The sequence below is a fragment of the Erpetoichthys calabaricus genome, chromosome 5, assembly GCF_900747795.2.
Source record: "Erpetoichthys calabaricus chromosome 5, fErpCal1.3, whole genome shotgun sequence".
In the NCBI taxonomy this organism is placed as follows: Eukaryota; Metazoa; Chordata; class Cladistia; order Polypteriformes; family Polypteridae; genus Erpetoichthys; species Erpetoichthys calabaricus.
In genome coordinates this window covers 250,527,079-250,554,827 of record NC_041398.2, presented here as the reverse complement: position 1 = coordinate 250,554,827, position 27,749 = coordinate 250,527,079, and the positions used below count along the sequence as shown (strand labels likewise).

General features: G+C 43.2%; 1 protein-coding gene and 1 long non-coding RNA gene across 2 annotated transcripts; one reads left to right on the top strand and one right to left on the bottom strand.

The window, feature by feature from the left end:
• The first annotated feature begins 317 nt into the window (after positions 1-317).
• On the top strand, positions 318-14,672 carry LOC114652397 (YLP motif-containing protein 1-like). Its single transcript, XM_028802778.2, has 5 exons — positions 318-424; positions 583-651; positions 8,374-8,418; positions 11,245-11,289; positions 14,417-14,672. The coding sequence occupies exons 2-5, from the start codon at positions 598-600 to the stop codon at positions 14,585-14,587; spliced, it is 315 nt and encodes a 104-aa protein (XP_028658611.2). The 5' UTR covers positions 318-424; positions 583-597; the 3' UTR covers positions 14,588-14,672.
• Positions 4,953-27,317, bottom strand: LOC114652398 (uncharacterized). Its single transcript, XR_003716343.2, has 3 exons — positions 27,248-27,317; positions 26,909-27,049; positions 4,953-5,557 (listed from the first exon to the last, which is right to left on the bottom strand). It is a non-coding gene; the product is annotated as an uncharacterized LOC114652398 (long non-coding RNA).
• Between the last annotated feature and the right edge of the window lie 432 nt (positions 27,318-27,749).

Below are 27,749 nucleotides of genomic sequence, written 5' to 3'. Positions count from 1 at the left end.
AATGGGCGCTGATCTTCAGTTTTTTAATAAACAGCTACAAGCTAAAGTCTGGTTTGCCAATAAGTTTTTACCATGAAGATGTTTCAACAGGTAAATGCAAATTTCATAAAAGTTTGAATTGTTATTGATTGTGCAAAGCTCTTCTCCTGGAATTCACCCACACAGTGCCATCTGCACAAAGTTTGCCATTTAATCTTCAATGGCGTGCACATCTCACCATAATCACCAGGGATTAAAGGTGCCATTGAAGGTGGCAGCAATGCGATAAACAAGATGTTTCATAATTGAAAGGAAAACACGAGATGATTGGCTCGCCGCTTTCTGTCTTGACTTTAAATGGACTCCTTTGGATGGGAAGCTTCACAGAGTCGAGGGGTCAGTGACACTTCAGCTTTTCGGTGTCTCATCTTCTGGGTTTACGCAGGTATGTAAGCACTCATCCCGTTGTGACTTTGTGCAGTCGCCGTGTCAGAAAGAACGGATGAATGTTAGGGAAGGAACTGCTGTGTGTGTGCAGAGCCTGCAAGAGCGCCCCTCGTGGTCTGGAGGGAGTAACTGCATGTGCCTGTCATTGTCTTACAGAAACTGCAGCTGACAATGAAGTCCGTGGTGGTGCTGATGTGCATCCTGGGAGTGAGCCTCTGCCTGCCGGTATGTGTCTGAGTGGCCATCTTGGGCTTTGGTTACTCGTCTTTTAGAAAGTCAAAGAGAAGAAGTGATGATGAGTTAAGTTATGAAATAATGAAGGAAATGCAAAGAGAAAGAAACGCTTTAAGTGCTTATGTTTGATACCCCTGTGCTTTTTATCAATCTGTTTGGAATAGCAATAATAATAATAATAATAATATAAAGGGCAGCATGGTGGCGCAGCTGCCTCACAGTTAGGAGACCTGGAGTCGCTTCCCAGGTCATCCTTGCGTGGAGTTTGCATGTTCACCCCGTGTCTGTGTGGGTTTCCTCTGAGTGCTCCGTTTTTTATCATATAGCGCCTTTCACTTCTATCTATCTATCTATCATATAACACTTTTCACTTCTATCATATAGCATCTTTCACTTCTATCTATCTATCTGTCATATAGCGCCTTTCACTTCTATCTATCTATCATATAGCACCTCTCACTTCTATCATATGGCATCTTTCACTTCTATCTATCTGTCATATAGCGCCTTTCACTTCTATCTATCTATCTGTCATATAGCGCCTTTCACTTCTATCTATCTATCTATGTCATATAGCACCTTTCACTTCTATCTATCTATCTATCTATCATATAGCACCTTTCACTTCTATCTATCATATAGCGCCTTTCAATTCTATCTATCTATCATATAGCACTTTTCACTTCTATCATATAGCACCTTTCACTTCTATCTATCTATCTATCTATCATATAGCACCTTTCACTTCTATCTATCTATCTATCATAGAGCATCTTTCACTTCTATCTATCATATAGTGCCTTTCACATTTACCTATCTATCTATCATATAGTGCCTTTCACTTCTATCTATCTATCTATCTATCATATAGTGCCTTTCACTTCTATCTATCTATCTATCTATCTATCTATCTATCTATCTATCTATCTATCATATAGTGCCTTTCATATCTATCTACCATATAGCACCTTTCACTTCTATCTATCTATCATATAGCATCTTTCACTTCTATCTATCATATAGTGCCTTTCACATTTACCTATCTATCTATCTATCTATAATATAGCATCTTTCACTTCTATCTATCTATCTATCTATCTATCTATCATATAGTGCCTTTCATATCTATCTATCTACCATATAGCACCTTTCACTTCTATCTATCATATAGCATCTTTCACTTCTATCTATCTATCTATCTGTCATATAGCGCCTTTCACTTGGAGTGGTGGCTCTGAGGCTAGAGATCTGCACTGGCAATCGGAAGGTTGCCGGTTCGAATCCCGTCAATGCCATTAGGGACTCTGCTCTGTTGGGCCCTTAAGCAAGGCCCTTAACCTGCAATTGCTGAGCGCTTTGAGTAGTGAGAAAAGCGCTATATAAATGCAAAAAATTATTATTAATTAATTATTATCTATCTATCTATCATATAGCATCTTTCACTTCTATCTATCTATCTATCAATCATATAGTGCCTTTCACTTCTATCTATCTATCTATCATAAAGTGCCTTTCACATCTATCTATCTATCATATAGTGCCTTTCATATCTATCTATCTACCATATAGCACCTTTCACTTCTATATATCTATCTATCTATCATATAGCACCTTTCACTTCTATCTATCTATCTATCTATCTGTCATATAGCGCCTTTCACTTCTATCTATCTATCTATCATAGAGCATCTTTCACTTCTATCTATCATATAGTGCCTTTCACATTTACCTATCTATCTATCATATAGCATCTTTCACTTCTATCTATCTATCATATAGCATCTTTCACATCTATCTATCTATCTATCTATCTATCTATCTATCATATAGCGCCTTTCACATCTATCTATCTATCTATCATATAGCACCTTTCACTTCTATCTATCTATCATATAGTGCCTTTCACATTTACCTATCTATCTATCTATCTATCATATAGCATCTTTCACTTCTATCTATCTATCTATCATATAGCATCTTTCACTTCTATCTATCTATCAATCATATAGTGCCTTTCACTTCTATCTATCTATCTATCTATCTATCTATCTATCATATAGCGCCTTTCACTTCTATCTATCTATCTATCATATAGCACCTTTCACTTCTATCTATCTATCATATAGCACCTTTCACTTCTATCTATCTATCTATCTATCTATCTATCTATCTATCTATCTATCATAGAGCATCTTTCACTTCTATCTATCATATAGTGCCTTTCACATTTACCTATCTATCTATCTATCTATCTATCATATAGCATCTTTCACTTCTATCTATCTATCTTATAGTGCCTTTCACTTCTATCTATCTATCTATCTATCTACCATATAGCACCTTTCACTTCTATCTATCTATCATATAGCATCTTTCACTTCTATCTATCTATCTATCTGTCATATAGCGCCTTTCACTTCTATCTATCTATCATATAGTGCCTTTCACATCTATCTATCAATCTATCTATCTATCATATAGTGCCTTTCATATCTACCATATAGCACCTTTCACTTCTATCTATCTATCTATCATATAGCACCTTTCACTTCTATCTATCCATCTATCTATCTATCTATCTATCTATCTATCTATCTATCATAGAGCATCTTTCACTTCTATCTATCATATAGTGCCTTTCACATTTACCTATCTATCTATCTATCTATCTATCTATCTATCTATCTATCTATCATATAGCATCTTTCACTTCTATCTATCTATCTATCATATAGCATCTTTCACTTCTATCTATCTTTCAATCATATAGTGCCTTTCACTTCTATCTATCTATCAATCATATAGTGCCTTTCACTTCTATCTATCTATCTATCATATAGCGCCTTTCACTTCTATCTATCTATCTATCATATAGCACCTTTCACTTCTATCTATCTATCTATCATATAGCACCTTTCACTTCTATCTATCTATCTATCTATCTATCTATCATAGAGCATCTTTCACTTCTATCTATCATATAGTGCCTTTCACATTTACCTATCTATCTATCTATCTATCATATAGCATCTTTCACTTCTATCTATCTATCTTATAGTGCCTTTCACTTCTATCTATCTATCTATCTATCATATAGTGCCTTTCATATCTATCTACCATATAGCACCTTTCACTTCTATCTATCTATCATATAGCATCTTTCACTTCTATCTATCTATCTATCTATCTATCTGTCATATAGCGCCTTTCACTTCTATCTATCTATCATATAGTGCCTTTCACATCTATCTATCAATCTATCTATCTATCATATAGTGCCTTTCATATCTACCATATAGCACCTTTCACTTCTATCTATCTATCTATCATATAGCACCTTTCACTTCTATCTATCCATCTATCTATCTATCTATCTATCATAGAGCATCTTTCACTTCTATCTATCATATAGTGCCTTTCACAATTACCTATCTATCTATCATATAGCATCTTTCACATCTATCTATCTATCATATAGCGCCTTTCACTTCTATCTATCTATCTATCTCTCATATAGCACCTTTCACTTCTATCTATCTATCTATCTATCATATAGTGTCTTTCACATTTACCTATCTATCTATCTATCTATCTATCATATAGCATCTTTCACTTCTATCTATCTATCATATAGTGTCTTTCACATTTACCTATCTATCATATAGCATCTTTCACTTCTATCTATCTATCATATAGCATCTTTCACTTCTATCTATCTATCTATCATATATTGTCTTTCACATTTACCTATCTATCTATCTATCTATCTATCATATAGTGCCTTTCACTTCTATCTATCTATCATATAGTGCCTTTCACATCTATCTATCTATCTATCTATCTATCTATCTATCTATCTATCTATCTATCTATCTATCTATCTATCTATCTATCTATCATATAGTGCCTTTCACATCTATCTATCATATAGCATCTTTCACATCTATCTATCTATCTATCTATCATATAGTGTCTTTCACATTTACCTATCTATCTATCTATCATATAGCATCTTTCACTTCTATCTATCTATCTATCATATAGCATCTTTCACTTCTATCTATCTATCATATAGTGTCTTTCACATTTACCTATCTATCTATCATATAGCATCTTTCACTTCTATCTATCTATCTATCTATCATATAGTGCCTTTCACATCTATCTATCATATAGCATCTATCTATCTATCTATCTATATATCTATCTATCTATCATATAGCACCTTTCACTTCACCTATCTATCTTTCCATCTATCTATCAATACTAAATATGACTCTGAAACAAAGAAAAAGAGTTGGTGCCCCATAATGACCTGTTTAATGTTCAAAACAAAAAGAGAAAGAATTTAGCAAAAAACACAGCTGTCAGGTTTCACTATTGTGACGTATGTGGCTCTCAGGGTGGCTCTCAGCAGACGTCTGTTCTCCTTGACCTCGAGGTCACACAAACTTCCTTTTGGGTCAGGTGTCTTATATGCAGGCAGTGGTGAGATCAATGGAAGTGACGCCTCAGTCCCTCAGGTAAGACTTCCTCCTCTCTAAAGCAAACATAAAAGTCTCCAGTGTTCAACATGGGGTCTCCCGCCTAAGCTCACAGATAGATGGTGGAGGGGACCTGGCCAAGAGGCCATGGATAAGACATCCATGTTGGCGAAAAGGAGACCCCGGGATTACTCTCTTTGTGAGTAGCCATCCATTGGTGAGGTGTATAATCCATAATGAGGTTGAACTCCTGAAGAGTGAAGATTCATGACTGCCCATTTAATCACCACGGTTTTCCGTTCCACCGCAGCACACCCTGTTTCCCGTTCTCAGCTCAGATATTGAATGGGATGTTCACCATCATTGATGTTCTGACCCACCATGGCTCCTAGGCTCACTTCTGAGGTGTCCATCTGGAGAATAAAGGGAGAGGGAAGGTCATGAGGGCCTGCTTATGGTCAGTGGATGCAACTTCTGCAGTAGGATTGCAGACCTCAGTAGTGAGGCAAACGTCTTTGTTATGTCCATTAATAGGGCAGCTTTTTCAGAATCAGTAGTCACAAATGGATGGTAGTAGCTGGCTAATCCCAAAATGCTTCATTTTAGGTTGAGGCTACTCTATATAACTTTCCATTTTGACCACTGAGGTCTGACTTGGCCCTGCCTCACCAAACAGTCCAAAAACGATGTTCTGTTGATCAGAAACATTTTTTAAGATTAAGTCCCACTTTTTTAGAAAGTGTGGAACACGACCAAGGCCTGCTGTAGATGTCCCTCCCATGTGCTGAAAAAGACAATGACATCGTCCAGGTAGGCAGCACTACACGTCTGGTTAGGCTGTAACAGTCAGTCCACCAGATGCTGAAAAGTCGCTGATGCCCTGTGCTGACCAAATGGAAGGACACAACGTTGCTATTGGCCACTAAAAGATGTAAGCGTAATTTTTTCTTTGACTTCCGGGGTTAGAGGAGTCTGCCAATACCACGTGGTCATGTCTGAAGTTGTGAGGAAACGTGTATTTCCTAAGCTTCTCAAACAAATTCTTGACACTGGGCATGGGGAAAGCATCAAAAACCTAGAAACCAGGTTTAACTGGTGGACATCATTTCAGTTCCATCAAACTTGGGTACCAGGATGATAGGGCTTCACCAGGGGCTGTTATTCTCTTCAATAATGCCTTGTTCTAGCATTGCCTGGACTAACTGCTTGGCCCCTTTATGTTTAGCTTCGGGTAACTAATAGGGGCGCAATCACTGCTGGGTCTGCAAAATCACGATGGCCCACTCTGGCTTGGTATCAATATCATCAATCTCAAGCTCAAGTATTCACTGAAACTGAGCTCATTGGTCAGGTGTTAAGATGTCCCCATACTTTAGAGACTCGACAAAGAGGGCAAGGGTATTAGGCTCGGTGGGACATGTTTTCAGTCGGTCTATCAAGGGCTTGAGAAGATTTACATGAAAGTGACAGCTTCACCCAATAATCCACAAATCCTTTCTGCTCTTTGACCTCACAGGGACCCTGCCAGTGTGATAAGAATTTTGATTGAAAGGAGGGAACCAAAATCATGACGTGGTCCCCTGACTAGAATTCATAAGAGTGGATCTGCGATTATAGGGCTTCATGGGGGTCATCTGTGCAGCTTCTAGATGGCTCTGGACTCACAATTGTGCTATATATTCTTAATATTTCTGCTATTTTATATATATATATATATATATATATATATATATATATTAACAAATCGGGAAAAGCCTGTGAAGACCTGGGGCACCTCTCCATAGACCAAAAGAACGTGCGGAAGAAGCCGACCCCAATCCCGTCCGACTACTCTGACCATTTTCTTTAACATCTGTTTAAGCGTCTGACTGAACCTTTCAACCAGACCATCAATCTGCTGGTGACAAGCAGATGTTTGGATATGTTTAATGAGTTTTTTAAACGTCTTTGACATGAAATGGGTGCCCTGATCTGTAAGGCTTACTTTTGGGACCCCAAACTAACTTGCATTAGCCAGATGAGATGGAATGGCTCCAGTGTAAGAAGTAATCCACAATTACCAGGATATATTTATTCCCTCAATGGATAGTCCAAGGGGTCCAATAATGTCTATGCCTATGTGTTTGATTAGAACATTGATGACAAGCAAGGGAACTCAAGGTGTCGAGTGAGTCCAAGATATTTGCTGTAGTTGACACTCCGGGCAGTATGTACAGAATCTTCAGACCTCCTCATTAATCCCTGGCTCCAGGGTTTCATCCAAACCCACATGCTTACCCACTAGAGGTTATTGTGCCAGTCAACAAACCTCATGGTGGCATGGGCAAGGGACCTTGAGCATGTCACCCTGGTGTTCAGCTTCTCTATACAAAAGGTCAATTCCTACAATAAAACATGGACCCTGTGGCCTGGAGTCTGAGGTGACAGCCATTTACATCGATGACTTGTGTATTTTAAGGAATCGTCACTCCACAGAAGGGTGACTGTAGGCTCAATAAGGGACAAGAGGGAGGACTGGCCAGGGTGTCCTATTGAGGGGCGATCATCCTCCTCGGCAGCCTCAGCTGTTTTTCTGTCTCAAATGTCTTGTCCATCAGTTTATCTGAATTCACATGGTCCCTTGAGGTGGGATGATGAGCAGCAGTGATGTCGGAGACCCTTGGATAAGTCATCCTTCAGTCTTTGGTAAACAAAAATCAGGTTAAAGCAGGTGTTACATTCAAAGTCTTCCCCATATTTTTACCCAAACCCTTTCCTGCAAAGCACATCCTATGCCAATGTGTCTGATTTTATACACACACACACACACACACACACACAGACATATTGACTATTTAAGACGGGTTGAAATCAAAGTTTGCAGTGCACCATCTATTGAAATGTATTTTGTAATGCATGTAGTAGTAAACTGTGGTGGGTTGGCACCCTGCCCAGGATTGGTTCCTGCCTTGCGCCCTGTGTTGGCTGGGATTGGCTCCACCAGACCCCCATGATCCTGTGTTCGGATTCAGCGGGTTGGAAAATGGATGGATGGATGGATGGATGTAGTAGTAAAATGCATTGCGATTTTAATTCCAACAGATGGTGCATCACAAACATTACCACTACTTTTACAAATCCCATACTGAATGACATATAACAGACACATAGCAACCGGACAGGCACACAGATACACAGACACTTGTCTTTTCATTAAGGTGGACTTCATTTTTTGTTCTTCTTATTTTAGGTGCAAGAGAGGTGGCATGGAGAAGGAGGAACTTCTAGTAGTGAGGTAAGTCTTAATCTTTCTCCTTCCTCAATTATGTAGGTTTGATAACCCTTTCTACAGGTAAAGCATTGAAAATAAAACAGCAAGTGAATTTGCGGCCCCTGATCAAAACCCTAGAGTGGTCTCCATAGAGGAAGGCTGTGTATCCGTTGAAAATTTGTTACCTGCTCGAGACCATGCATGGGTCAGCCTGACCATACAAATTAGGGTTAGCCACATTTTTCTCTTGTCTGTACAATAAAGAGGCATTTTTGTAACTCTCTGAAAAGTCTGAATTAGCGTAATCCACCCTAATTCGTGGTGTTCATAAGAAATGTAAAGATTTATTTCTCGAGGGAGAACGAGGTAATAAAACGAGGAGAACTGCGTCAGATATTTGAAATATGTATGCTTCACTTTCAGTGTTTAAAGTCTAAATATTCTCGATTGTAACAGAAGTTTGTCACTGGTCACCCTCTGGTTGAAGTCCGTGGAGGGCTAGTGAAGTATCACAAATCAAAAATAACCTCATATTTGTAATCAATGGCCTTGAAATAATCTAAAACGATACCCGACATGCTTACCTTTGAAATCTGTCATGATGTACCCCACTGGTAGAGGGTCTTAAAGGGCTAGGACCACCGGTAAAGAATGAAATATCACAGATATGACCAACCTCAAAAAGACGACAATAAGACGACAGTCCACGTGCCTATAATTACAGACCCCCTTTGATTTCTTCAGTGAAGTGACGTTGGTGCATTGATGTGTGTCTGGGTGTGTTGGTGAGTCCGTCGCCGTGGTAACCTCTCCAGAACTTCAGCCTCAATGTGCCATTAAAGTGAAATGCTACCTGCCATCGTGTGGTCTTATTTCACCTTTTCCTAAATGGCTAATGGTGTCATCTCCACCCTCCCCAAACTATAGAGAGATGTCCCTGGTCCACTGGCCCTCGAGTGACACCGAGTGAGGGGTCTCACCAACCTACACAGATCTTGCTCTGCGTTTCTTCATCTTCTCCTTGACCATTCCCACCATTAATTTCCCTTTACTGCATGTTAAGCTTACTTGTCTGTTATCCCTTGACCAACCCTGTCACCCTATGGGGACAATGTGACAACATATGCTCCTTTCCAGTCTGGCGTTTCCCAGGTGTGCTGTGATTTTTGAAAAGGACACATCCAGGCTTTCTCCACGTACTCACTAACCTCCTGCAGCTCCCCATGTTGAGCGTTATCTGGTCCTGCAGGGCGACTCGTTTAATGTCAGCCTTTTTAATCGAAGCAGCACTTCTCTCTCTCGATCGTTTTTTCCTGAATGTGTTAAATCTGTGGATGTCACAGGAGCATTTCTGGGATGTGGGAGGAAAACTAGAGTGCTGGACACAAAGCGACCCAAATTAAAACGTCACTCCGCATGCCTCCATTTTGTGAAGAAAGGAGTAACTTTGACCCCTCGCATTCCATTAGGGGGTCTATTGATGTGGCCGGCATAACCTCAAGTCCTTATCATCATTTATGCTGAAGACACCGAGTGGGTTGCTCTTTATTATAAGGGTGTGATTTCCTGCACAACATACGGTACAAAAATGTCCTAAAAATGAAGGATTTTCAGGTCTAGAGGGGAGAGAATTCAGAAATGTCTTGCATAACAAAACATCATGATTGAGTCAAATCATATGTGGTGATGTTCTCGTACCGGTGAGTCAGGAGGTGCTGGACAAAAGAAAACATGCGATACACAAATGTCCAGTGACTCTTAGTCTAGCGAGGAGGTCAGCAAAGGCAGTCGTCAAGTATGACATCCCTGACCGCCATCTTGACTGCACGTCGTGTGATGAGCCAAAGGCTCAACTCTTTGGTGAAATGACAAGGAAACTGAGGATGTTCTGAATTGTTTGAGGTAAGGAGACGCTCAAGAAAAATCATTTCAACTCTTATTTAGTGCCGTTGACAAAAAAGTGACTGACTAAACAAACAAGAAATAAGGAATTACGAGGTCGAAAACAAAACAAATGAAGATCAGTTCATGACCAAACGACCAAGAGAGGCCTTGTCTGGCACACAAATGACCTCCTCATGTGATTATTCAGTGAAGTTCTGTATACTCAGGTTCGTCGTGTATTAATTAGCTCTCTATTATAGAAAAACAATATGGCAACGAGATGAGAGACAGAGAAACACAGACAGACATCCCGCGAGACAGACGAGTCACGTCATACTTACAATCTCTGGAAGCAAGTCCCGTGATAGATAGATAGATAGATAGATAGATAGATAGATAGATAGATAGATAGATAGATAGATAGATAGATAGATAGATAGATAGATAGATAGATAGATAGATAGATAGATAGATAGATAATCTCTAACCTCATGTGTATCTATCCATCCATCCATTATCCAACCCGCTATATCCTAACTACAGGATCACAGGGGTCTGCTGGAGCCAATCCCAGCCAACACAGGGCACAAGGCAGGAACCAATCCTGGGCAGGGCGCCAACCCACTGCAGGACACACACAAACACACACCAAGGACAATTTAGAATCGCCAATCCACCTAGAAAGTGTCTTTGGACTGTGGGAGGAAACCGGAGCGCCCGGAGGAAACCCACGCAGACACGGGGAGAACATGCAAACTCCACGCAGGGAGGACCCGGGAAGCGAACCCAGGTCCCCCAACTACAAACAAAGACATACAAAATATTTATCAACTTGTATGCAAAATTTCACACCACAACACTTTCCCAGTAGAGGTTTCAGCACCCTCCCCAACTCCACAATGCAGGCTGGCTGGGTGTTGGATGTCATCATATATGTGTTGTAATTCTTTGGTCTCCTTATTGCAGGTGGAACAGAAGTTGAACAGAGAAGCGCGATCTTCTAGTAGAGAAGTAAGTCTTAACATTTCCTCCTCATTTATTTTTTGGGATCTGGTATGCGGTATTAATCCCGGAGGGGAAACTGTCTTTTCACGTGACCTTTATGGAGGCTCCTAAAGATAAAAAAAAACAGGAGTGCTCTCCCCTCGACCTTCTCGTATACTCAGATATGGGGATGGATATTTGAGGAGTAAACCTACCTGGAAAGGGGTTTCTCTTTGAACTGCCTTTCCCGAGGTTTCTTCCATTTTTCCCTACTAGGTTTTTTGGGAATTATTTTCTTGTCTTCTTAGAGAGTCAAGGCTGGGGGGAAGTCAAGAGGAAGGGCCTGTTAAAGACCCACTTCTTGTGTGATTTTGGGCTATACAAAAATAAACTGTATTGTATTGTATTCTAAACCACAAGACAAGGATGATATCTTTATATTATGTACATTAAAGAACCATCAACAACAAATCAAATCAAATTCATAATTTATTAAACAATTATTATAAAAGTCAAGTTGAATAAATCAGGCGGCATGGTGGCACAGTGTGTAGTGCTGCTGCCTCACAGTTAGAAGACCTGGGGTTCGCTTCCCGGGTCCTCCCTGCGTGGAGTTTGCATGTTCTCCCCGTGTCCAGAGACATGCAGGTTAGATGGATTGGCGATTCTAAATTGTCCCTAGTGTTTGTGTGCGTGTGACCTGTGGTGGGCTGGCACCCTGCCTGGGGTTTGTTTCCTGCCTTGCGCCCGGTGTTGGCTGGGATTGGCTCCAGCAGACCCCCATGACACTGTAGTTAGGATATAGCAGGTTGGATGATGGATGGATGGAAGTTGAATAAATCAGTTAGCGGAAACAACCCCAAAGTTTTGTACCAAAGTGAAAGTGCAGTCAAGTTATCGTGTTTACACACACAGACAGACAGAATTCCAAAAATGGTATTTTCAGACTCAGGGAGGTCTAAAACATCGAGATTCATCAAAATCTCAACATCGAATTTTTGAACGATTCCAATACTTTCCTTGTACTTCGTATACAAGAAAATAGAAATACGGAAAGTAATCGAGCCACAGAATTTACAGCCATTGATCAAAACACTTGAATAGTCTACAGCAGTACCTGAAGTGGGCCTGTGCTCATTGATGTGGAACATTAGAACAATCAAGACGAGAGCAGACCACTCAGACCAACAAAGCCCGCTGGTCCTTTCCACTGAATTCTTCCAAAATAACATCGAGTCGAGTTTTGAGGGTCCACCACACTACTGGTCGCTCATTCCAAGTGTCTACTGTCTGTAGAAAAACTTCCTAATGTTTGTGTGAAGTTCACTCTTAACAAGTTTCTAGCTCTGTCCCCGTGTTCTTGATGAACTCATTTTAAAGTCAGCGTCTCAATCCAATGAACTAGTTCTCTTCATCATTTTAAATACTTCAGTCAGGTCTCCTCTTCATCTCCTTTAAAGGCTCAGCTCCTTTAATCTTTCCTCATAACTCATTCCCTGTAGCCCTCAATCAGCCTAGTTGCTCTTCTCTGGACATTTTCTTGTGCTGCTATGTCCTTTTTGTAGCCTGGAGACCAAAACTCCACCCAGAACTCCAGATGAGGCCTCACCAGTGTGTTATAAAGCTGAGCAGAACCTCCTGTGGACTTGTACTCCACACCTCAAGGCGCTATATAACCTGACATTCTGTGAGCCTTCTTCATGGCTTCTGAACACTGTCTTGAAGTCGATATCTTAGAGTCCACTACAACTCCTAGATCCTTCTCATAAGGTGGACTCTCAATTTTCCGACCGCCCATTGTGTATTCAAACCTCACATTTTTACTTCCTATGTGTAATTCTTTACATTTACTGACATTTAATTTCATCTGACACAAATCTGCTCAAGCCTGTCTGCTGTCCAAGTCCTTCTGTGATGATATAATGGATTCCAAATTATCTGCTAATCCTCCTATCTTGGTATCATCTGCAAACTTTACCAGCTTGCTCCTTATATTCCTATCTAAATCATTTATAGATATTAAAAATAGCAGCAGCCCCAGCACTGCCCCCTGCTGGTCACCACTCTTAACATCAGCCAGTCCTGATGAGGTTCCTCACGCCATCACCCTCTGCTTCCTGTGTCTGAGCCAATTCTGCACCCACCTAAACACCACACTTCTTTTAGTTTGATGCCCACCCTCTCACATGGCACCTTATCAAATGTTTTTCTGAAAGCTTAGATAAATAAGCTCATCTGATCCACTCTCCTTGTATCCTTTTGTTGCTTCCTCATAGAATTCCAGCACAAGGTGGATTCTCAATTTTCAGCCCTCCCATTGTGCATTCAAATCTCCCATTTTTGACTTCCTACGTGTCATACTTTACATCCACTGACATTAAATTTTATCTGCCCGCGCCTGTCTGCTGTCCAAGTCCCTCTGTGATGATTCAAAGGATTCTCGATTATCTGCCAATCCTCCTATCTTGGTATCATCTGCAGACTGGACCAGCATGTCCTTTATATTGCTCTCCAGATTATTTATATATATTGAAAAGAACAGCAAGCCCCCACACTGCCCCCTGCTGGCCACCACTCTTAACGTCAGCCAATTCTGATGAGGTTCTTCACACCATCACCTTCCGGGATTCCTGTGTTTGAGCCAATTCTGCACACACCACACCCTGAACCGCCACATCCTGATTTTGCCCATTTCGACTGTATTCTGTCAAAATGTCCGACTTATCGAGAGGCGGCGCTAGCAATCACAATTCTGTCACATTTCAGTGGGTTTCGAAAACACGCCGGTGCTGTCGTGCTGCTGGAGTTTGTGCCAGTGTCATCAATTTGCTGAGCTGATGTGGGCAGGGGTTGAGCATTTAACAGTCTCATTATTGCACCACACACTGCAAGTCAGAACTCCATTTGTGCCAAAGTAGAAGACGTCCATGTAGCAGGACAGACTGACAGAATGTTATTTCCTTAGGTTGGTCCCCATGTGTTTGTTTTTCTCTTCAAACATCAGACCATTAAAGAACTGATTCTCCATGAGGGGCTTAGCGGCCTGGTCCTATCAAGCTTGCTCTTATGTTTTCTATGAGCTCTCCTGATGTTGTCTTTCATGTTCTCATTTTGAAGAGAACCCTGCAGTAATCTCTCTGTTTTTGCCTTGCAGAAATACAGGAGGCCAATGAACTATCCATACTATCCTCCTGCTGTTCCTCCTGGTGTTCCTAACATGATTCCTCCTGTGTTTCCTCCTGTCGTTCCTCCTGGTGTCCTACCATCGGCACCAGTTTCTCCAAACCTCTCCCTTCTGGAACGGCTGGCTCTGCTCCTACAGTAGACGTTTCTCCTGCACCAGTTAGCCTTTTGTATCTTGATGCTTTGGAAGACTTGTAGATTCAAATAAAGTGACATTGCTGCATTGCTATGTGTGTCTGTGTGTTGCTGCCTAATGAAATGAGCCACACGAAGTACATTACGAGTGTCTTTGTGAGTGTCTCACATATGACATGGGCCCAAATAACATCTCCACAACTCCAGCCTCACCCTACCTGCCCTTACCTTTACCCTTTCCTGAATGGCTAACAGTGGCTTCCCCCCAAAACCGTGGCGTTAGCCCCTAGAACATGATACAATACAATACAATTTATTTTTCGTGTAGCCCAAAAATCACACAAGAAGTGCCGCAATGGGCTTTAACGGGCCCTGCCTCTTGACAGCCCCCCAGCCTCGACTCTCTAAGAAGACAAAGAAAACCTTGATGGGAAAAAATGGAAGAAACCTCGGAAAATGCAGTTCAAAGAGAAACCCCTTTCCAGTTAGGTTGGGCGTGCAGTGGGTGTCAAAAAGAAAAAGGGGGTCAATACAATACAATACAATACACAGAACAGAACAAATCCATCCATCCATCCATCCATTTTCCAACCCGCTGAATCCGAACACAGGGTCACGGGGGTCTGCTGGAGCCAATCCCAGCCAACACAGGGCACAAGGCAGGAACCAATCCCGGGCAGGGTGCCAACCCACCGCAGTCAACAGTAGATGATATCCCATAATATGATTTGGATTTGTTTAGAGTCCTGGAGACCTCATCCATCAAGCTGCCTCCCCCTATTGGCCATTCCACAGCTGAACAGTGCTGGGCCAGCCAATCCGATTTCAGGACCCCTCTACCCCACGATTTCTGTGATCCTCCATCAGGGATTACTTTACCTTAGGCAGGCAAAACAACTTGGCAGGTGGGCACCAAGTGCCACATTTGAGTACCGAGAAGAGAAAAAGAATAGAATTTGTTACTAACCATCACCTAACTCTCATGTTACCGATGTTTTAGTGCTAATAACTAACAACAGAGATGTAGTCTGTACAGTTATCAGCAGCTCTAGTCGGGGTGTGCTAAACTGAAGTTGTGAGTCTTCAGCCAGGATTTAAAAGCCGAGACCGAAGGGGCATCTCTTATAGTAAAGGGCGGAGTGGTGGCTCTGAGGTTAGGGATCTGCACTGGCACTCGGAAAGGTTGCCGGTTCGAATCCCGTAAATGTCAATATGGACTCTGCTCTGTTGGGCCCTTGAGCAAGGCCCTTAACCTGCAATTGATGAGTGCTTTGAGTAGTGAGAAAATCCATCCATCCATCCATCCTCTTCCGCTTATCCGAGGTCGGGTTGCGGGGGCAGCAGCTTGAGCAGAGATGCCCAGACTTCCCTCTCCCCGGCCACTTCTTCTAGCTCTTCCGGGAGAATCCTGAGGCGTTCCCAGGCCAGCCGGGAGACATAGTTCCTCCAGCATGTCCTGGGTCTTCCCCGCTGCCTCCTCCCGGTTGGACGTGCCCGGAACACCTCACCAGGGAGGCATCCAGGAGGCATCCTGATCAGATGCCCGAGCCACCTCATCTGACTCCTCTCGATGCGGAGGAGCAGCGGCTCTACTCTGAGCTTCTCACCCTATCTTTAAGGGAGAGCCCAGACACCCTGCGGAGGAAACTCATTTCAGCCGCTTGTATTCGCGATCTCGTTCTTTCGGTCACTACCCATAGCTCATGACCATTGGTGAGGGTAGGAACATAGATCGACTGGTAAATTGAGAGCTTTGCCTTGTGGCTCAGCTCCTTTATCACCACGACAGACCGATGCAGCGCCCGCATTATTGCGGATGCCGCACCGATCCGCCTGTCGATCTCACGCTCCATTCTTCCCTCACTTGTGAACAAGACCCCAAGATACTTGAACTCCTCCAGTTGAGGCAGGATCTCGCTACCAACCCTGAGAGGGCACTCCATCCTTTTCCGGCTGAGGACCATGGTCTCGGATTTGGAGGTGCTGATTCCCATCCCAGCCACTTCACACTCAGCTGCGAACCGATCCAGAGAGAGCTGAAGATCACGGCCTGATGAAGCAAACAGGACAACATCATCTGCAAAAAGCAGTGACCCAATCCTGAGTCCACCAAGCCGGACCCTCTCAACACCCTGGCTACGTCTAGAAATTCTGTCCATAAAAGTTATGAACAGAATCGGTGACAAAGGGCAGCCCTGGCGGAGTCCAACTCTCACTGGAAACGGGTTCGACTTACTGCCGGCAATGCGGACCAAGCTCTGACACCGGTTGTACAGGGACCGAACAGCCCTTATCAGGGGGTCCAGTACCCCATACTCTCGGAGTACCCCCCACAGGATTCCACCGAGGGACACAGTCGAACGCCTTTTCCAAGTCCACAAAACACTTGTAGACTGGTTGGGCTCCCATGCACCCTCCAGGACTCTGCTAAGGGTGTAGAGCTGGTCCACTGTTCCACGACCAGGACGAAAACCACACTGTTCCTCCTGAATCCGAGGCTTGACTATCCGACGGACCCTCCTCTCCAGGACCCCTGAATAGACTTTTCCAGGGAGGCTGAGGAGTGTGATCCCTCTGTAGTTGGAACACACCCTCCGGTCCCCCTTCTTAAAGAGGGGGACCACCACCCCAATCTGCCAATCCAGAGTCACTGTCCCTGATGTCCATGCGATGTTGTAGAGACATGTCAACCAAGACAGTCCTACAACACCCAGAGCCTTGAGGAACTCCGGGCATATCTCATCCACCCCCGGGGCCCTGCCACCAAGGAGTTTTTTGACCACCTCGGTGACCTCAGTCCCAGAGATGGGGGAGCCCACCTCTGAGTCCCCAGGCTCTGCTTCCTCATTGGAAGGCATGTTAGTGGGATTGAGGAGGTCTTCGAAGTATTCCCCCCACCGACCCACAACGTCCCGAGTCGAGGTCAGCAGCGCACCATCCCCACCATATACAGTGTTGACACTGCACTGCTTCCCCTTCCTGAGACGCCGGATGGTGGACCAGAATCTCCTCGAAGCCGTCCGAAAGTCGTTCTTCATGGCCTCCCCAAACTCCTCCCACGCCCGAGTTTTTGCCTCAGCAACCACCAAAGCCGCATTCCACTTGGCCTGCCGGTACCTATCAGCTGCCTCGAGTCCCACAGGACAAAAGGGACCGGTAGGACTCCTTCTTCAGCTTGACAGCATCCTTCACACCAGCGGGTTCGGGGATTGCCGCCATGACAGGCACCGACCACCTTACGGCCACAGCTCCGGTCAGCCGCCTCAACAATAGAGGCACGGAACATGGCCCATTCGGACTCAATGTCCCCCACCTCCCTCGGGACATGGTTAAAGTTCTGCCGGAGGTGGGAGTTGAAGCTACTTCTGACAGGGGGCTCTGCCAGACGTTCCCAGCAGACCCTCACAACACGTTTGGGCCTACCAGGCCTGACCGGCATCCTCCCCCACCATCAAAGCCAACTCACCACCAGGTGGTGATCAGTTGACAGCTCCGCCCCTCTCTTCACCCGAGTGTCCAAGACATGTGGCCGCAAGTCTGATGACACGACCACAAAGTCGATCATCGAACTGAGGCCTAGGGTGTCCTGGTGCCAAGTGCACATATGAACACCCCTATGCTTGAACATGGTGTTCGTTATGGACAATCCGTGACGAGCACAGAAGTCCAGTAACAAAACACCACTCGGGTTCAGATCGGGGGGGCCATTCCTCCCAATCACGCCTTTCCAGGTCTCACTGTCATTGCCCACGTGAGCATTGAAGTCTCCCAGCAGAACGAGGGAGTCCCCAGAAGGTGTGCCCTCTAGCACCCCCTCCAGGGACTCCGAAAAGGGTGGGTACTCCGAACTGCTGTTCGGTGCATACGCACAAACAACACTTAGGACCCGTACCCCCACCCGAAGGCGGAGGGAGGCTACCCTCTCGTCCACCGGGGTAAACCCCAATGTACAGGCTCCAAGTCGGGGGGCAATAAGTATACCCACACCCGCTTGGCGCCTCTCACCGGGGGCAAATCCAGAGTGGTAGAGAGTCCATCCCCTCTCAAGGAGATTGGTTGCAGAGTCCAAGCTGTGCGTCGAGGTGAGCCCGACTATATCTAGCCGGAACCTCTCAACCTCACGCACAAGCTCAGGCTCCTTCCCCTTCAGAGAGGTGACATTCCACATCCCAAGAGCCAGCTTCTGTAGCCGAGGATCGGACCGCCAAGGTCCCCGCCTTCGGCCACCACCCAACTCACACTGCACCCGACCTCCTTGGCCCCTCCCATAGGTGGTAAGCCCATGGGAAGGGGGACCCACGTTGCCTCTTCGGGCTGTGCCCGGCCGAGCCCCATGGGTGCAGGCCCGGCCACCAGGCGCTCGCCATCGAGCCCCACCTCCAGGCCTGGCTCCAGAGGGGGGCCCCGGTGACCCGCATCCGGGCGAGGGAAAACGCTGTCCAAATTTTGTATTCATCATGGAGGTTTTGTTGAACCGCACTTTGTCTCATCCCTCACCTAGGACCAGTTTGCCTTGGGTGGCCCTACCAGGGGCATAAAGCTACGGACAACAGAGCTCCTAGGATCATTGGGATACGCAAACCCTTCCACCACGATAAGGTGGTGGTTCGAGGAGGGGAGTAGTGAGAAAAGCGCTATATAAATGCAAAGATTTATTATTATAGTAGCACGCAGACTACTCCACAGTTTAGGGGGGCCCTGTAACTAAAAGCTCAACCTGCCACCATTATTTTATTAATTCTTGGAATCCTAAGTAGACCACCATCTTGAGATCTTAATGTGCGCTCAGGTTTGTAAGTCATGATAAGTTCAGACAAGTAAGCCGGACCTGGGCCATTTAAGGCTTTAGATGTTAAAAGGAGGATTTTGAAATCTGCCCTAAACTTAACTGGGAGCGAGTGTAAGGATTTAAGAACTGGAGTTATGTGTTCGTATTTTCTTGTTCTTGTAATAATTCTTGCAGCCACATTTTGGACTAACTGGAGGCTGTGTAGGATGTCCCCTCGATTGACACCAAGTGAGGGACCTCACCAACCTTGGCCGTTCTTGCTCTGTGATTCTTGGTCTTCTTTTTTCATTAATATCACCCTATTGCACGTTATGCCTTCTGATCTGTAATCATTTCATCGGCCCTGTCACCCTTTGGGTTTATCGTGACAATATTTGCTCATTTCCAGTCAGGAGTTTCCCAGGTGTGCTGTGACTTTTGAAAACTACTCATCCAGGCTTTCTCCACGTACTCACTAACCTCCTTCAGCTCTCCATGTTGAATGTTATCTGGTCCTGCAGGGCGACTCGTTTAATGTCAGCCTTTCTAATCGAAGCAGCACTTCTCTCTCTAAATTGTTTTTCCTGAATGTGTTACATCTGTTAATGTCACAGGCGCATTTCTGGGATGTGGGAGGCAAACTAAAGTACTGGACACCAACTGACCCAAATTAAAAAGATTGTGCCCACTTCACAGGGTGAACCCAGACAGGGGAGGCAGAGGTGCTAACCACCCGTCCTAACCAATGACTTCTGAACTTCTACACATCCACCATTGGAAGTATTACTGCCTGGTGTGAGAGCAGCATGGAGAAGGAGCTCAAGACTCTGCAGAGAGCGGTGTGGTCGGGTGAGCACCCCACACTTCTGAGGACATCTACAGCAAGCCACGTCAGACCAGGGCAAAGAGAATTAGCAACGATACCAGCCATGCCAACAATGGCCTCTGTTGTGGTCAGTTCAGAGAGACTGACGAGGAGCTTCGGATGACCGTCCATTCACATCCTGAAAGAGGAAAGTGTCTACACCTTCATCAGGCCCTACTGCTCACCCTCTTACACTAAATTATTAAGGTTTTTTTCTTATTATTATTTATTGCATATCCCACATTTAAATTCCATTCCTATCAGGAGAAGCTGAAAGAAGAAGGACAAGAATGATTTTGATATTTGCAAAGTTACATATTATCGTTAATATCCTTATATTCTTCTTATAGGCACGGCCACTGAAGTTGAGCAACTAAGCATTTCACTATGTAAGAGATGGCACCCAGGGACTGGCATCACGGCAAGGAGTGTACAAAGATGCATACCCAGCCGAGAGGCCAGTATAATGGAAGGACAGGGGAAGACAGCCAATTTGGGTTTGAACACTAGGTGGCAGTGCCCCTGGGCTATGAGATAAACTACAGGGCATGTTGGGAACTGTAGTCCCATGGAAGAGCCCTGTTGGCTTCCATAAGTGGTGCCAGGGGGCACTGAAGGGATATGCAATGTCTGCTGTTTTGCTGGACCTGAAGTGCTTCCTTTAGGCTATTATATCGTCACCCTATTATGGGATATCATCTACTCTTGCATTCCGCTCTGTACTTGTAATATTTCTATTGTACTATTAGACTGAATTGAGAATGACTTGTGTTCTGTTCTGTGTATTGTGTTTTACTGACCCTCTTTTTTTGACACCCACTGCATGCCCAACCTAACCTGGAAAGGAGGTCTCACTCTCAATTGCCTTTGCTGAGACTTCTTTCATTTTTTTTCCTCTATAAGGTTTTTCCTTGTCTTCTTAGCAAGGCTATTATAGTTAATGAAAACTAAAATCAAAACTGAAACTATTATTAAAAAAACATTTTCGTAAAATGAAATACAATAATTAACAAGACTGAAATGAAAAACTTAAACTAAACTAAACTATTAAAGTAGCTGGAAAGACTAACTGAAATAAAATCATCCAACCTGCTATATCCTAACTACAGGGTCACGGGGGTCTGCTGGAGCCAATCCCAGCCAACACAGGGCGCAAGGCAGGAAACAAACCCCGGGCAGGGCGCCAGCCCACTGCAGGGCACACAACAACAACAACAACATTTATTTCTATAGCACATTTTCATACAAAAAGTAGCTCAAAGTGCTTTACATAATGAAGAAAAGAAAAATAAAAGACAAAATACAAAATTAAAATAAGATAACATTAGTTAACATAGAAAAGGAGTAAGGTCCGATGGCCAGGGTGGACAGAAAAAACAAAAAAAAACTCCAGAAGGCTGGAGAAAAAAATAAAATCCGCAGGGGTTCCAGGCCACGAGACCACCCAGTCCCCTCTGGGCATTCTACCTAACATAAATGAAATAGTCCTCTTTGTAGTTCGGGTTCTCACGGAGTCACTTTATGCTGATGGTCATACAGACTTCTGGCTTTTAATCCATCCATCATTGTTGGAACATCATGGAGCTTTGGGTAGATGGTGGTGGCGCAAGCACCACACACACACACCAAGCACACACTTGGGACAATTTAGAATGGCCAATGCACCTGACCTGCATGCCTTTGGACTGTGGGAGCACCAGGAGGACACAGGGAGGACCCGGGAAGGGAACCCAGGTCTCCAAACTGTGAGACAGCAGCGCTACCCACTATGCCGCCCCAAAATAAAATAATATTTACTAAAATAAATATATTTGGGGGGGGGGGGTTCAGTAAGACGCCCAAGGGTTACAACATAGTTTGTTCAAACCAACTTAAGCAGAAGTCGAAATATCCTGTTGCTGCTGATTAAACAAAATCACAAATAAAAAGATTAGCAGGTTTCCTGAGTACAGACTAAAAGTCTGCAGTTTGACAGAAATGTTGAAAGTTTGTTCTTTCAGCTTTGCGTACGCACTTAATTTTTATATGTCTTATTAATAAACAATTAATCTTTAGTTCATTAGTTTAAGTAAGTCTGCGTGGGTTTCCTCCCACAGTCCAAAGACATGCAGGTTAGGTGGATTGGTGATTCTAAATTGGCCCTAGTGTGTGCTTGGTGTGTGTGTGTGTTTGTGTGTGTCCTGCGGTGGGTTGGCACCCTGCCCGGGATTGGTTCCTGCCTTGTGCCCTGTGTTGGCTGGGATTGGCTCCAGCAGACCCCCGTGACCCTGTAGTTAGGATTCAGCGGGTTGGAAAATGGATGGATGGATATTAATAATCAATTAATCCATAGCCTATTAATACAAACTAGCAATATACTTATATTGTTAAAATGATTATACAGTTAATGGTTTCCCTCTTTTAACAATCTTAATGCATTCATATGGTTAACACAAAGAACTCTTATACTTGCAAATATATATACATATACATTTTCTTAGCATCAGCTTGTTTGCATAATAATATATTTTCTATCCACCCAAATGCACACAGATAGTAATCATCAAGGCATTTTAGATTTGTTTATCTAAGTACAAAAATAGGTCAAAAGGTCCTCAGTCCAAGACTCTTTGTTCAACTATTATTTAATATATTGATTTTAAATTTTTTATTATTCCACACTTCTTAGAGAGTCAAGGCTGGGGGGCTGTCAAGAGGCAGGGCCTGTTAAAGCCCAATGCGGCACTTCTTGTGTGATTTTGGGCTATACAACGAATAAATTGTATTGTATTGTATGTAAATTAAACGGCTGAAATTGGAATGTGCTGGTCAACAAAAACTTCACCATACGGACAGAAAAATCACGAGTGTGTAAATTTTCACTTTATTTCTCAGGTGGCTGCTTTTTATTGATAGTAATCCACCTGCCACTTCGCACAGGAGAAATCGTTTTTAGTTTCTCGCATACAAAGTATAGTAATCATGAAAAAAATCAACTTTGACATTTTGATGAATCTTGACGTTATAGACCTCCCGAGTCCAAAAATACTGTGTTTTGGAATTATCTGTGTGTGTGTGTGTGTGTGTGTAGACATGATATCTCAAAAACGCAACTAGACAGATGGTTGTGGCATGTGGTTGATACATCAAAATTGGAGATCTCTATTAACTTTTGGGCCAAAGCCATCAACTGGAAGTGGTGCTTTACCTGAACACATGCTCGATTTTTTTGTTTTAATTCATGCAGCTGCAGAGTCTGATTTATTCAACTTTACTTTTATAATAACTTCAATATATAGTACTATTACTTTGATTTGATTTGTTATTGATGGTTCTTTAGTGTACATAATATAAAGATATAATCATTGTTTTGTGGTTTACTCCTCAAATATCCATCCCCATATCTGAGTATACAAGAAAGTCGAGGGGAGAGCACTCCCGGTTTTTGAAAATAAAATGGCGCTGATTGAGAGACTGACAAGGTCATCATATTGTTGCTGACCAATCACTTCTGCTTTAAAAACATCATTTGTCAACAAAGTTGTAACAATTCGTCCCGAGCGCTAACATGAGACGATTGCTACCGCTAATCTGTCCTAGGTGACGGCAGATGGTAAAAGAACAGGCCAATATCACACCCCAATAAATTTCCCGTATACCCTTTATTCTACACAGAACAGCCCCTTAATGCCGATGCATTTATAGCCCACAAAAACTATAGTCAATATCTATCATCACATTACATAAAATAAACAAAAAAATACAATCCCTTACACATTCACCCCCAAACACCTAAATAACCCTTATACTGCAGCACCACAAATATATACAGGTGCTGGTCATAAAATTAGAATATCATGACAAAGTTGATTTATTTCAGTAATTCCATTCAAAAAGTGAAACTTGTATATCAGATTCATTCATTACACACAGACTGATGTATTTCAAATGTTTATTTCTTTTAATATTGAGGATTATAACTGACAACTAATGAAAGTCCCAAATTCAGTATCTTGGAAAATTAGAATATCAATTAAGACCAATGCAAAAAAAGGATTTGTAGAAATGTTGGCCAACTGAAAGGTATGAACATGAAAAGTATGATCATGTACAGCACTCAATATTTAGTTGGGGCTCCTTTGGCCTGGATTACTGCAGCAATGCGGCGTGGCATGGAGTCGATCAGTCTGTGGCACTGCTCAGGTGTTATGAGAGCCCATGTTGCTCTGATAGTGGCCTTCAGCTCTTCTGAATTGTTGGGTCTGGCGTATTGCATCTTCCTCTTCACAATACCCCATAGATTTTCTATGGGGTTAAGGTCAGGCGAGTTTGCTGGCCAATCAAGAACAGGGATACCATGGTCCTTAAACCAGGTACTGGTAGCTTTGGCACTGTGTGCAGGTGCCAGGTCCTGTTGGAAAATGAAATCTGCATCTCCATAAAGTTCGTCAGCAGCAGGAAGCATGAAGTGCTCTAAAACTTCCTGGTAGACGGCTGCGTTGACCTTGGACCTCAGAAAACACAATGGACCAACACAGCAGATGACATGGCACCCCAAACCATCACTGACTGTGGAAACTTTACACTGGACCTCACGCAATGTGGATTCTGTGCCTCTCCTCTCTTCCTCCAGACTCTGGGACCTTGATTTCCAAAGGAAATGCAAAATATACTCTCATCAGAGAACTTAACTTTGGACCACTCGGCAACAGTCCAAAGGCGAGACGCTTCTGACGCTGTCTCTTGTTCAAGAGTGGTTTGACACAAGGAATGCGACAGCTGACACCCATGTCTTGCATACGTCTGTGCGCGGTGGTTCTTGAAGCACTGACTCCAGCTGCAGTCCACTCTTTGTGAATCTCCCCCACATTTTTGTTTCCCAATCCTCTCCAGGGTGCGGTTATCCCTATTGCTTGTCCACTTTTTTCTACCACATCTTGTCCTTCCCTTCGCCTCTCTATTAATGTGCTTGGACACAGAGCTCTGTGAACAGCCAGCCTCTTTAGCAATGACCTTTTGTGTGTTGCCCTTCTTGTGCGAGGTGTCAATGGTCGTCTTTTGAACAACTGTCAAGTCAGCAGTGTTCCCCATGATTGTGTAGCCTACAGAACGAGACTAAGAGACCATTTAAAGGCTTTTGAGTTAATTAGCTGATTAGAGTGTGGCACCAGGTGTCTTCAATATTGAATCTTTTCACAATATTCTAATTTTCCGAGATACTGAATTTGGGACTTTCATTAGTTGTCAGTTATAATCATCAACATTAAAAGAAATAAACATTTGAAATACATCAGTCTGTGTGTAATGAATGAATCTAATATACAAGTTTCACTTTTTGAATGGAATTACTGAAATAAATCAACTTTGTCATGATATTCTAATTTTATGACCAGCACCTGTACATACAGTACTGTGCACAAATCATGTAGATATTGTTCTTAATCTTAGATGCTGTCTCTGTCGTTTTCTGGCCTGCCACACTCCTATGACCTGCTCTTACCATTCTTATTCATTGGCTCTTCAAGTCTCACTGCCCCTAACTTTCACACTCCATGCTTGTTTTTCTTTGTCTCCCTCAATACAGCGAGGTGGGCTCTGCACACTCATCCAAGCCTAAGAGTCCTGTTCTTCCTAAGCCCCCATGATTTTCAGGATCACTCAGTAAAATCTGTTTTCTGATTATTGATATCTTTTCAGGCATGACGAGGTTTCTCCCAATTCCTTGGGATGTTCCTCTCTGTAAATTGGCAGACAGGCTGTTCCTGTAGACTTCTGAGTTCGTTCAGCAGCTGCCATCATGACTTGCGTCCTCCACAGGGATTGGCCGCTGACTTTGTATGTTTCAGATCGGAAGCACATCCCGTTTTCCACCGCATCACTTTTGGTTGAAGGTAATCTTGGTCTTGTCAGGCCATTAAGGTTTGTTCCAGATCTTTTGTGGCTTACATCTTTACTTTCTCGTATACAAAGTACAGGGAAAGAATTACAATCAAATTCATCAAAATCTCAACATCCAATGTTTTAGATCTCCCCGAAAATATGAAAATACCATTTTTGGAATTATGTCTGTGTGTAAACACGATAACCTGAGTCAGCTTTCACTCATGTCAACCAAATTGTGTATACAGGTGTTAGGTACAAAACGTCGATTTCTATTAACTCTTCGGCAATTTCCACTAACCAGAAGTGATACTTTACCTTTTATTCATCCATCTGCACTGTCAGATTTATTCAACTTGACTTTTATAATAATTGTTTAATAAATTGTTAATTTGACTTGATTTGTTGTTGATGGTTCTTTAATGTACGTAATATAAAAAAACTAATCCTTGTCTTGTGGTTTACTCCTCAAATATCCATCCCCAGACCTGAGTATACGAGAAGTTCGAGAAAAGAGCCCTCTACTCCTGCAGGCCATGGCCTCCATTTTGGAGGTGCTGATCCTGATCCTTGCTGCTTGGTCTCTGGCCGTCGCAGGATGTGAGGAGTTCACAGCCCAGTGGAGCCAACAGGACCATGTTGTCCAGCAGCATGATGAGGTTTCTCCCAATTCCTTGGGATGATCTGAGTATACGAGAAAGTCACGAGGAGAGCACTCCCGATTTTTTTTTTGTTTGTATCTATACCACCTGCTAGCTCACTTTCAAGCTGTGGCAGGGATGTGAGATCTTGTAGTGGATGAAGGTCTTATTCATGGCTCCATAATGCATACTCACCCCTACTTTCTCTGCAGTTCTTTTTCTGTTTTCCGATCTGCGCCACCACCACCCGATCAAAGCACCGTGATGCCCCTACGTTGATGGATTAAATGCCAGAAGTCCACATGACCGTCATCATCAAGTTCTACCATCTGAAGCCTGAAAATATTTTATAAGTACAAAAAAAAAGCTTGCTGAATAATTTAAACTGGCTTATATAACATGTAGCAGTTAACGCACGTTCCAGTCCCTTGCATGCCATGCAATTAACTTTTTACGCTGTTCATAATTTAAACATTTTAACATGAGCGATAATAACCAACACACAATATGCTAAATAAACAAAGTGTAACTTACCGCGGACTCGCCTTCTGCCAACTCCAAACTTCAGTCTCCTTTTGAGCGGGCCGAAGGCTCCTCAGTCAAGGTTGTCGCTCATTGGCTAACGTGAATGTCAGAAGACCGTTCGCTGGTCTCTCAGTGGCTGACCACAATGTCAATCAAAGAAACGAGATAACGTAGTTGCCTGAAGAAGGGGCCTGAGTTGCCGCGAAAGCCGGCATATTGTAATCTCTCTAGTTGGTCAATTAAAGGGCTCATTGGTATGTTCTGTACTTTGGCCACTAGGTGGAGATAGTGAAGAGGGATATAAAAAGAGTGTTAAGGAATCTAGAAAGTTCGGAGGACCACTGTATTGTTTTCCTGTTTTCGCTTCCAGTTGTTGGATTAAACTTTAACTTTTGGGCACTGAGTCTCTTCATTTAATCCTCTGACAATTTAACACTCATTTTGCTTGACTTCTCACTACGTAATGGCTAACACGGTACAACACCCCAGTAGTACACAGTTCGAGAAAATT

What these genes read in the sequence shown, in the direction of transcription:
- LOC114652397 (XM_028802778.2), top strand. Translation starts at nt 598, where the DNA reads ATGAAGTCCGTGGTGGTGCTGATGTGCATCCTGGGAGTGAGCCTCTGC. An exon ending in GAGGAACTTCTAGTAGTGAG is followed by an intron (nt 8,419 to 11,244) that starts GTAAGTCTTAAT and finishes TCCTTATTGCAG; the next exon opens with GTGGAACAGAAGTTGAACAG. An exon ending in CGCGATCTTCTAGTAGAGAA is followed by an intron (nt 11,290 to 14,416) that starts GTAAGTCTTAAC and finishes TTTGCCTTGCAG; the next exon opens with AAATACAGGAGGCCAATGAA.